We start from the raw sequence: 12,613 nt of genomic DNA, 5'->3' as shown, positions 1-12,613 counted from the left end.
TCCTAGGAATAGTAGCAATGTATATGCAAAATTTTAAAGCTCTAATTTCGATATTGCGAGCTTTGTCATGATCTCAACATGAGGAAAGACGGACATGGCTAAATTGAATGGCAAACCAGTAACAAAGTCGTAGCTTTTTAAATACCCTTTTATGAGGGAATATTAGTGCCCTTTTTGATTACCTATCAGTGACTAAGACGTGGATTTTAAAGACCCATCAGTCACTAAGGCGTGGACTTTTAAGACCTTTTTTGATGACCTATCAGTGACTAAGCCGTACATTCCTAATTGATCGGAGGTATTTTATCCTCTCTCTAGAATGGGGCAGAATCATTACATTTAGAATATGTCTGTAGATAGACCTATTAATTTACAATTTTCTAGTCGAGGATGTTTTTTACCCATTAAGTTCATCAAAATGCCAAATGACAATCAAATGGGAAAATGTGTGTAGCACAAAAAAAACTTAAAAAATCGAGTCGGTTATATGGCATTTATATACATTATACGGACTCATATTGAAAGAAAGCTCGAAATGCTATTTATACTTTGAGCCGAACCAAAATATCAAAATACAGTCATTTTAGTTGAAATATAAGCCGAGGACCTTCAAAATATCTAAAATCGTTCGGATAAAAACTTAAAAAGGAGGTGAACTATTTAAAAACATAAACCTCTATTGGAAAATTTATGTCAGGAGGAAATAAATTGCATAGCCATTTTGATTGGAAAATTTGGATAGGACCAGCAGCTTCATATTCCATCATAAATCATCAGTAATTTTTGCTCAAAATATGGACCCACATTGAAAGAAAGCCAGATTTTGTTTTGAACCTTTTAAACCGAAATACAGCCACTTCGGTCTAGGCCCTTCAAAATATTTAAAATTATTCGGACAAATACTTCTATGGGGAAGGACTACTTAAAAACATAAACCTTTTAAACCGAAATACAGCCACTTCGGCTTAAAAATACAGGCCCTTCAAAATATTTAAAATTCTTCAGACAAATACTTCTATATAAAAACATAAATCTCTATTGAGAAATGTATGCCAATAGGAGGTATTTTATGCTCTACAATTACAAATTACAGCCAATTTGATTGGAAGATGTGGATAGGAACAGCAGTTTCATATTGTGTCATAAGTCATAATTTTTGCTCAAAATGAGGCGATTTCCCTTCACTTGAACCCTTCAGCAACAATATAATATCATTTCCCCCTTTAAATACACAAATTTTCATCAATTCAAATCGATTTCGACCATTTTTAAGAAAAACATAATTTTTAATAATTCTCAATTCGGGAAGTGCTTCATTATTGATACACATAAAAACTACAACATCTCCCGCCATCCAATAGTGAAAGTTCCATTTCATTATCTCAAGTCATTACTAAGTTATAGCCATTTGAAGTTAAGCTTGAGTCAAAATATCGCGGCTACACGATTCTGTTTGCCTATTACCTCAAATGGGAAAATTGATGAAATTGCAAATGCACAAAATTCGATGACTGCACACAGACTGCTGTGTTACCGGATCGTTTCCACAACAGTGTTTTATGCCAATTTGCCAAATGTGAGCATACTTTTAGGCGTTACGTTAAAAAGCTGTGACTTTAAAAATTTTAATTTACTTTCCGTTTGAATGTTGCGCCTGAAAGTATGCTCACAATTTGAAAACTAACACCAGAAAATACATAAAACCAACAATCTGGCATCTCTGATGTCTGAAATTTTTATATTTTTGAGGTTTGCAATTTCTTCGATTTTTTCATTTTCGGTACTAGGCAAACAGAATCGTGTAGCCGCTATGTTTTTATATAAGGTTTACTTCAAATGGCTATAACTTTGAAATGAATTGAGATAATGACATGAAAATTTCACTACTGGATGAAGGAGATTGTTTACTTTTTATGTGTATCATTTCCAAGTTTACATTATATGCCTACTTATAATAAAATCACGTTATTTGCAAAAAACGTTGCATTGACTTTTTAAAATGACTTGAAGTTGATGTTTTTTTTTTGGGAAAAACTGATTTTACAGTGTTTTTAATGGGCTAGAGTAAAAATAAGTTATTTAATTGTGAGAAAAATAATGGAAATAGCTTTAAGAAAATGTTTTCACCTCCACACTAGGTAATAACTTCTTAGACTACCACAAACCAAAATATCGTTCGGCAACATAATTTTAGACCTTTTTACATTTTTTTATATTCTGTTGCGTTTTTATTTTCCCGGAATAGAATCCTTGTCATTTCTTTTGTTTTCCTTGAATGTTTGTTTGCATTTCCTATCTTTTTATTAATTTTGTTTTGTTTTTTTTTTTCACATTTATAGCTCAAACATGGTCTCAGCCGTTCGTCTAGTACTCATCTTGGTTGCTGTTGTTGCTTTGATGACAGCCAACGCCAATGCCAACAATTCCCGGCCACCACGCAACAATGACATATCGAATATGGCTGATGCAATGAAATATTTGCAAGATTTGGATACCTATTATGGTGATAGGGCACGAGTTAGGTAAGTAAAACAAACGAATAAAATACGCACGGTAAAATATGCTAATCAAGAAAATATTAATAATTTCGTTTTTCATTTTATAGGTTCGGCAAGAGAATGCCACTGATTCAAATGTTGAGAAATCATTTCACCAATGATGGTGAAATGATGGGCCACCCCTTGGATATGTCTAATGTTGAGGAACCTTTTTAAGCGAGAGTCCTTAATATGTCTACCCCAAATGATACTACATATCGTCGTCCCCACACACACACCCCCACTATAATTAATGACCACAAACGAAGAAGCTGTACACGTCTATCCTTAATCTCTCACCTGTAAATAATACAATGGAAGCGAAGCAAAATAAAAAAATCATTATTTATTTAAAATATATGTTTGAATATTTATTTATTTTGAAGTAAGAGTTTAACATGACATTTTCATTATAAAATAATTATGGAGCAACTTATATCGAAATAAAAATAATAATAAATTCGAAAATAATATATATTTGTTATTAATAAAAGGGGATGGGAAGTAATTATATTAGAAGCTCGGACTAATTAACATCTTAAATATATTTACGGATATTAATTAACTTCTTTCAAACATTAAAGTCATTAAGGATAAAAAGTAGTAAGCTATCAAAATGGAAAATGTAATTAATTAAAGAATATCATATAATTCTGTATTTGATATAACATATAGTCGCTCAAACTTAATTAAAATAAAGAGGGTCAATCTTCATATTAAATAAGAAAAAAATACTATGATATGGTTGGAGATCTCATATGTCGATTTGCACAAGGTTAAGGCCTTACATTAATTAAAATATATCAGAAGTCTTCGCAAAATCAACCCCAATACCTTCCATACGATTCTAATATATAAAAAATATGAAATACTTCTTTTATAAAAATACAATATTTTTCTTCACCACACTTATTCTAATTAAACTCTTAACTTACGTCTTAATCTAATAAAACTATTTGAACACTTTAGCTATAACTACTTTTTAAAACCTTTAAAACCTAAAACCACATTTAGTTCGGATTCTACAAACTATTATCACAGTTTTTTTTAGATTGGTAGCAATAAAGTCAAGGCAGCACAAACTGTAACAAATAAAATTTAATTAGTAGATGTATTAAAATAGAATTTTAAAATTTGTAAAACTTACCCAAAACCAGGCCATAAAATACCCCGAATGTTATTGCGCAATATGACTCCAGTAAGACACCAATAATATTGCTGCCAATAACACTACCCGAACGTCCCAACATTAGGCAAATGCAAACAGCTTTCCCTCTGAAAATTATAAAAAATAATTCAAAATTTTATATAAATACCAAAAGAAAAGATATAGCCAGGTAGATTTTTTTTTCAATGATGTGAAATTAAAAACGTTTTCAATAACCGGGTATAAAATATAAATCGGACATTTTTGAATCAATTCCAAATTGTCTGAAACGGATTTGGTCCAAAGAAAAATGGGGTCTATGAGGTACAATTTTGCCGTTGCGAACTCCCTACAAACTGCAGCAAAAGCAACAATTGAGTACCAAAGATCACCATGAAAAACCCCATGGTATGATCAGAAGTGCCGTAATGCTACTGATTTGAAAAACGCAGCGTATAGGGCAACCCTGCAAACAGTAGCAACACGTAATGCAAGAGAGAATTATCGGAAGAAAACAAGAGAGGAGAAACGTATTTTCAAAAGAAAGAACATAAAAAACGTGAGCGTAGTGATGTACAGGGTCAGAATGGAATTCGGAAATCTTACCAAAGAGTAAAACACCAAACCGATGGCTTTGGTGCAGGCACATCCTTCTGTAGAAATGACAAAGGAAACGACTGACAGGGCTGCAGTTCTGGGAGGGGATGACCTACATAGGACCCTTATTGTTATTCGCGATAGTCTAGAGAAACAGAAGAGTTCGACCAACTGGACAGACTTATACCGGAAGAGAAAAGTTGGGATACACTTCCAGAGGAACTGCTACAAACTGCACCCGAAAAGACGAATACTTCGCGTCTGACTGGCCCATCAACCCCCTACGATCTGCGACAAATCTGATCCTTAGAGTAGGATTAATGACAGTCACTGGTTGCTCTTTGAGGCAGACCTTGAATCAATACCAAACGAGAATTCAGACAAGGTGATAGTTTATCGTGTAATCTTATGTTTCTATAAAAGGCCATACGAGATGTAAATGTGAGCATATGTTACTCGGCTACGCCGATGACATCAACATAATGGGTCGAACATTGCGAGCGGCAACAGCCACCTTTGAACTGTCAAAGTGGATCTGGCAGTAAATGGCGAGAAGAACAAGCTGATGGTATCAATGCGCAAGACGTCCAGTAGCTTCGAGGTGGTGAGCGTTTTATATACCTTGGTACCGCCATAAACAAAACTAATAACATCACGGTATGAATATTCCTGTATTTTATAAGTTCGTGGAGTTTTTTCACAACGCCACTATCAATTCCTGGATTTTCTTTTAAATATTTTTCAGTTTCTTTTTATTTATTTTTTGTTAAAAAAATTGTCTTGAACTCACCTCAAATGTGTTGGCACTAAATCTACCACAGCTCCACTCAATATCGATACACACAGACCCGGTAGCATGACAAATAAAATGAAACATGCCACAATGCCAATGGGTTCCATTATCCAATGTAATACGATGCCACATATTGCAGAAACAACCAATAACAAAAGTATGGTACGTTTACGACCCAATGGATTAATGATGGAACCCAAAACAAAATATGCACCCAAATACACTAAACCAAATGTTATTGAATCAATATAGGATTTTCTCGTTATCGTATCATCACAGACCTAATAAGGAGAGAGGGAGGAGAAAATAAATAATAAATTCTTGTAATGTTCAATTTTTATACTCACATATTCAGTTGAATTGGAATTCTGCTGGTCCATTGAGGCATCAATAACTTGACATATACTCATCTGGGTTTCATCATCAACGGAGCCAAGGCGGTTTTGAATTGTTGGATACCAAAGACCCATGCCGGAGTTACTGCAAAATAAAAAAAGAGAAAATAAATTATTTATAAGGGGACTAAGAATTGTGGAAGTCAGATGAGGCTTGGAAGAGATATCATTAGAAATTTTAATAAAAAATCAAATTAGAACATAGAGTTTTTTTAGAAACCTATGAAATTACAACAGTCGAACTTCCATAAGTCGAAGTGATGACAGCATTAAAGAGGAAATTATTAATTCCATAATTCGAAGTTTTTTGAAGGTATTGATGGTTCGAGTTATGGAACTTCGACTTATATACAAATTAGGAGGCATATTATTCATTCCATAACTCGAATTGTTTTGTAGATAAAGGTGGTTCGAATTATGGAAGTTCGACTTATATTCGAATTTCAATTTTTTTGCTCCATTCTGAAATATACTTACACAAAAAATACTCCACACATTACAATGCAGCAGGTGACAAAATTCACCAGATGGGGCTTCTTGAACAAGGGTTTTGTATCGACCCACATTTGCTTCATTATCTGGACACTAAAAATACAAAATATTAACTTAATTTTCAATTTCCTCTTATTTTTCTACTCTCACTCACAATGATTTTGAAGTTTGTAGCAATTTATCACTTTCCGTTGGATTTTCATCATAGATTTTATAAATATTAAAATCGGCCAAAGTTTTTCCCGTATTCAATTTAGCAATCCAATTGGTAGCTGCAAATGCCTCATCCTGTTTACGTATCGACATTAAAATCTTGGGACTATCAGGTAACTTCGACATAATCAAAATGGCAATTAATCCAGGCAATATATTAAATACTGTCAGCAGACGCCATGGACGGAATGCAAAACTATCGGAAATATCGATAGACCAATCCATGGATAATATCAACCAGGCTACTGCTGGTACATAAGTCATAGCCAGAGCCACAAACATACTGGTGAAATTGATGACCACCGGCCGATGACGTATCGAAACAAATTCACCCAAATATGCATAGGTCGTTGATGATGCACCAGCAATGCTAAAGGGGGAGAGAGTGGGTTTGAGATATTTTGTATAGTTTTATTTTCAATTTACTTACAATATTCCCACTACAAATCGTAGGAAAACAAACAACCAGAAATTCGGAACAAATATTGATGCCAGTGAAACCAAATTTCCAATTAGTGTTGTGTACATTAAAATCGGCTTACGGCCATACATGTCGCAAAGGTAACCCCAAATATAGGATGAACATAAAATGCCTGAAAAAACATTGAATAAAGTTAGAATGGGATTTAAAAAGTATTCTTAATAAACTAAAATATTTATAAGCCTGGATTTTTAATTATATTTTTCTGAGGATCATCAGACCTAAAAGGGTGGATTTTTAAATCAATTTTTTCTAAGGATCATCAGACCTATAAACGAGGATTTTTTTAATTATATTTTTACTGAGGATCATCAAAACGGTAAGCGTGTATTTTTTAATATATTTTTCTAAGGATCATTAGACCTATAAGCGTGGATTTTTTAAATATATTTTTACTGAGGATCATCAGGCCTAAAAGCGTGGATTTTTTAAATATATTTTTACTGAGGATCATCAGGCCTAAAAGCGTGGATTTTTTAAATATATTTTTACTGAGGATCATCAGGCCTAAAAGCGTGGATTTTTTAAATATATTTTTACTGAGGATCATAAGACCTATAAGCGTGGATTTTTTAAATATATTTTTCTAGGGATCATCAGACCTATAAGCGTGGATTTTTTAAATATATTTTTATTGAGGATCATAAGACCTAAAAGCGTGGATTTTTTAAATATATTTTTAGTGAGGATCACAAGGCCTAAAAGCGTGGATTTTTTTAATATATTTTTACTGAAGATCATCAGGCCTAGAAGCGTGAATTTTTTAAATATATTTTTATTGAGGATCATCAGGCCTAAAAGCGTGGATTTTTTAAATATATTTTTACTGAGGATCATCAGGCCTAGAAGCGTGGATTTTTTAAATATATTTTTATTGATCATCAGGCCTAAAAGCGTGGATTTTTTAAATATATTTTTATTGATCATCAGGCCTAAAAGCGTGGATTTTTTAAATATATTTTTATTGATCATCAGGCCTAAAAGCGTGGATTTTTTAAATATATTTTTATTGATCATCAGGCCTAAAAGCGTGGATTTTTTAAATATATTTTTATTGATCATCAGGCCTAAAAGCGTGGATTTTTTAAATATATTTTTAGTGAGGATCTTCAGGCATAAAAGCGTGGATTTTTTAAATATATTTTTACTGAGGATCATAAGACCTATAAGCGTGGATTTTTTAAATATATTTTTCTAGGGATCATCAGGCCTAGAAGCGTGAATTTTTTAAATATATTTTTACTGAGGATCATCAGGCCTAGAAGCATGAATTTTTTAAATATATTTTTTTACTGAGGATCATCAGGCCTAGAAGCGTGCATTTTTTAAATATATTTTTATTGAGGATCATCAGGCCTAAAAGCGTGGATTTTTTTAATATATTTTTACTGAGGATCATCAGGCCTAGAAGCGTGGATTTTTTAAATATATTTTTAGTGAGGATCATCAGGCATAAAAGCGTGGATTTTTTAAATATATTTTTACTGAGGATCATCAGTCCTAAAAGCGTGGATTTTTTAAATATATTTTTCTAAGGATCATCAGACCTATAGCGTGGATTTTTTAAATATATTTTTACTGAGGATCATCAGTCCTAAAAGCGTGGATTTTTTAAATATATTTTTACTGAGGATCATCAGTCCTAAAAGCGTGGATTTTTTAAATATATTTTTCTAAGGATCATCAGACCTATAGCGTGGATTTTTTAAATATATTTTTACTGAGGATCATCAGGGTGGATTTTTTAAAGAATATTTTAAAGATCGAATTCATGGGTCTACTAATGTTGGTATCTCCTTTAGAAATAGCATCCAGAAGTCAGGATAAGTCATTGGTTGGCATATCGGGTCGACAAACACCGACTTATACTTTTTAGTTGTTTAAAATATGCATCTGATATTCCACACTGTAAGCGTGGCATATTTAGATACATTTTATAAAATCGATCTTAATGCCAAAGATTTTTATGATCATAAATTTTATTTTTATCAGATCATTTCTCTAAACTCTTGTTGTTTTTTTTTCAAAACCCCATAGATAAAATAATTTCTTGTCAATTAACAATTATTTGTTATCGTTTGTGATTTAATGTCATAAATAATAGCTTTGTTTTGACACTTGCTGGACTGCATAATTCTATGATAGGCGAAAAGACATTTCTATTACCAGACCACAACTGATTGATTTCCTTCTTTATATTAAATCCCTTAATGCTTATAAAATTTATTGACTTTTGAATAATTTTTAGTCAGTAATAAACAATTATAAATTGAAAATATAAAAATTAATAACATGTTTTTAATTTCACTATCATTTAACAAGTCAATTACAAAATCAAAAAACTTTTCCAACCAATACAGTCATTTACTGACAATAAACAAATTGTGAATGGAAAATTTGTATGATGAAATTATTATTTAAATATGGATAATAATGCTTTGTTTAATAACAAACAAATACATGTTTATTAATATATTCAGCAATATTATTAATAACTTATGCATTTATATTTGCATTCTTTGAAACGAAGATTTCAATCTTAAAATGCGGAATGGTAATTATATTAATATAGGTATATTTAAATATCAACAATTTCACCAATAACTTTTCCGTTTCCAATATGTATGTCAATGGCTTATATAAAATAAAGTTGGCAATACATTACTGCCAGTAACTTCTTATTTACAATAAGGGAATATATTAGTCAGTAAGAAATTTAATTTATATAACAATATAATAATATGAACATTTTATACATAAGACTTAACGGCTTAACGTAAAAGCTAATAAGTCCACTTTTTATAATAAGTAAAAATACATTGAATTAATAAAAAATTTACAACTTCTTGCAGTGCTTTTACTATTCAAACTCTTACTTAACTCTAAATTTGTTTACTTATTTTCATATTGTCAATGTTTACCTTTATTTTAAGGTAAGTTCTTTGTTTTTCAATTATAAAATTAATTTATTTATAATTTTTCAAATATTATTTTTCATTTATTTGAGGGTTTCTAGACGGCGAGAAGAAAAAAGACGCGTATTGATGGCGGTTTAATTTACAACAATAATTTTATTTCATTATCCTATTCTTCTACATCTAACTTAATTGTAATTTTACATACTATTTAAATACTAATTGTTACAACTATAACAATTATAATAAAAAAAATCAATTTAAATCAATAAAACTGCTCCAATAGCCAACTTTATGAGAAAACATTTATTCTGATTTTCGTGACACTATTTTTCGGCTTCAGATCGTTAAAGAATCTTCTATTAGCCAAAATAGTTTCTGAACAAAAAAATATTTTCATAATTTCATTGATTTTTTTCCATATTGTTTATGCATATACTAATTTTTTCCAAAAAAAAAAAAAAAAATATATAAAAAATCAGTACACCTAAGTCTGTTTTTACACGGTCTTTTTGTACACGGTTTTGATATAACACGGTTGGAAAATTGAATATTTTTAATTTTTTTAGACGATTTTATTCCATTTAGCACGATTTGAAATTTTTTTTGTCAAATTTAATTTTTGCGAAGTATGTTCATATCACAAAAAAAGTATTTATGAAAGAAAAAAGTCTGAAATCATCGATAGTATCGATAGTTTGCGAACACTAGCTTAAAGATTTAAGTGAATTCCCCTTTAGCGCGTACAAACAATTTTTACTAGTCAAAGCAAATGTTAATGGCACTAATTTAGGGGAATTCCCTTTATGTATAAGATCAATGTCTTTTTTACATGTTTTTTTTTACACGACTTCTTCTGGAACCAATCTACGGTGTAAAAACAGACTTAGGTGTAATATCAAAACTATACTTCAAAACATACATCGTTCTACCTTACAATCATTTGCGCTATTTTTTTCCTCTCTCTACTGACAAAAACAAATGTATTCCTCACAAGAAAAAAATCACCACCATTAATTTTTCGGCTGTGGTTTGTTTTGGTATTGTCCTCTGTCCCTCCCCTCACTTATTGGTTGTGGCTCTCCATTCACTCGATTGTGGCTAGTTCTGCATTCCATTGTTTCTTTATTTCAGACACTGTTACCGACCTCTGCATTGGTGTTATGAAATTCGCATATGCATTTTCCAAATTATTTCGATATGAATGTCAAATATAATAAAACAAATAAGTTTTGAAATATTATTATTTAATTGTAGTCTAAGTAAATAGTATATTTTTTCTTGATGTCATTTGTATTCAAATAAATTATTTCATTTTTTCCAAAATCTGGAAAATTGAATAATCTTCCGTTTTGATACCTAGGTCTACAAATTTAAAGTCCAGCAATCCATCATTGCTACACATTCTGTTTTTAATAATGACTATTTTGAACATATACTTTCATTAGTTTACACTTAAGTAATACATAATTATAAGTTTCAAAAAATCTTATCAGAAATGTATGCTTTTTATCGCATTGATTATTATCGTACGATATTCGGTAGTACATCGTAATAAAATATTTCCAATATGTACTTGGCAACTGAAACCAAATGATGTATTTAATTTTATTCGTAAGTCAACATTACTATGTAAGATTGTAAAGCAAGAACCGTACGCAAAATTCACAATGAAATGTTCTGGGCAATTTCCAATTATTGTAGAACTCCGAAAAATTTGGTGATTTGAATCGTTTTCTACGAGACCTGGAAACGATATTTTCGAAACTCAGTTTTTGCTCTAATATTGTTATATTATGATAATTTACATGTCCTCAGCCTACGACATTTAGAGTACCTTTACGACATCTCAGCACCTTTTATGATAGAAATAGTTTGTGAGATTTATGATTACGATATGTCCAAAGTTTGGTTGAAATCGGTTACTGCTTTCGAGAGTTGCCGTGCGCATCAAGGGCAGACAGACAGTCGGATGAACAATTTTCAGACTCCAAATTGTCTGAAACGTATTTGGTCCAAAGAAAAATATTACGATGAGGCATATTTTTGTGCATCAAAGTAAATATACCCTCATTAGTCATAAGACTGAGAGTATAATTATGAAAATCTGCTATTTTTATTCCCTTGTCTTATGAGGATACTTCGATACGGCGAAAATGTGCCTCATCAAAATGTTGGTTTTAGATCCCATGCTTCTTTAAACAAAATCCACCTTAATATCTTAATATTTATATTACCTATGTATATATGAATATATATACATTTTCTAGTCCAATAGATGCCGAAGTCTGTGCATAACAAAGATGTAAATGTATTCTATAGATTGAAGAACTTTTACGTTTCCCATATTTATTAGAAACGTATACATATATTCAATAGACAGAAGACCCACTGCTTCATCAGGTTTCCTAAAGAGATTTTTTCTCCTTCTTTCTTAGCTTTCTGGCTTGAGATAGAACACTTGTATATGCCTTTTGAGCTGTGCCATTCTCACAACATGACCTAGCCACCGTAGTCGCTACAGCTCGATACGTCTGACTAAGTCAATATTCGAGAATAGATGGTAATGCTCATGATTCATTCGACGCCGATATTCACCGTCAACGCAGATCGGCCCATAAATCTTTCGGAGAATCTTTCTCTCTAACATTCCAACACTCTGTGTGCACAAGTACCCATGCATCAGATCGATATAACAGCACGGGTAATATCTGCGTCCTGTAAAGTGTAAGTTGGTGAAAGGGGGCCTTGATTTTGAATTGCTTACTCAGATCATAGTAGCATCTGTTGGCCAACACTATTCTAGTTTTGTTTATGGCGGAATCGAAGTATATAAAATCGTTAACTACCTCGAAGCTGTAGTTTTCATGTTCCACAGTTGGTCCGAGTCTACTGGACGTCTTCCGTGTTACAAGTCCTACTTTGGCAGACTCCTCCTCAATGCATTCAAAGGTGGCTTTTACCTTGTGTCGGTTAATGTCTACAGTGGATTTGCCAGGTTTGACTAGATTATAAGATACCGTGGAACCGCATTGAAAATCTT

The 12,613-nt window shown here is 31.7% G+C and overlaps 2 protein-coding genes across 2 annotated transcripts; one reads left to right on the top strand and one right to left on the bottom strand.

Moving 5' to 3' along the window:
- Positions 1-2,336: 2,336 nt before the first annotated feature.
- Positions 2,337-2,714, top strand: LOC133329053 (neuropeptide F-like). The gene is made up of 2 exons (XM_061537551.1): positions 2,337-2,522; positions 2,606-2,714. The coding sequence occupies exons 1-2, from the start codon at positions 2,347-2,349 to the stop codon at positions 2,712-2,714; spliced, it is 285 nt and encodes a 94-aa protein (XP_061393535.1). The 5' UTR covers positions 2,337-2,346.
- Positions 2,715-3,584: 870 nt separating this feature from the next.
- On the bottom strand, positions 3,585-6,812 carry LOC133329054 (synaptic vesicle glycoprotein 2C-like; the record flags this gene model as incomplete). The annotated part of the gene is made up of 7 exons (XM_061537552.1): positions 3,585-3,619; positions 3,685-3,812; positions 5,072-5,355; positions 5,422-5,554; positions 5,947-6,054; positions 6,116-6,544; positions 6,605-6,812. Coding segments are annotated over 7 exons (1,325 nt in total), but the record flags the coding sequence as incomplete, so codon positions are not given.
- Between the last annotated feature and the right edge of the window lie 5,801 nt (positions 6,813-12,613).

The sequence above is a fragment of the Musca vetustissima genome, unplaced genomic scaffold (genome assembly GCF_032173495.1).
Source record: "Musca vetustissima isolate MV318-11 ecotype Yass unplaced genomic scaffold, APGP_CSIRO_Mvet_v1 utg146106, whole genome shotgun sequence".
NCBI lineage: Eukaryota > Metazoa > Arthropoda > Insecta > Diptera > Muscidae > Musca > Musca vetustissima.
The sequence above is the reverse complement of the archived record's forward strand: the minus strand, read 5'-3'. Positions and strand labels throughout refer to the sequence as shown.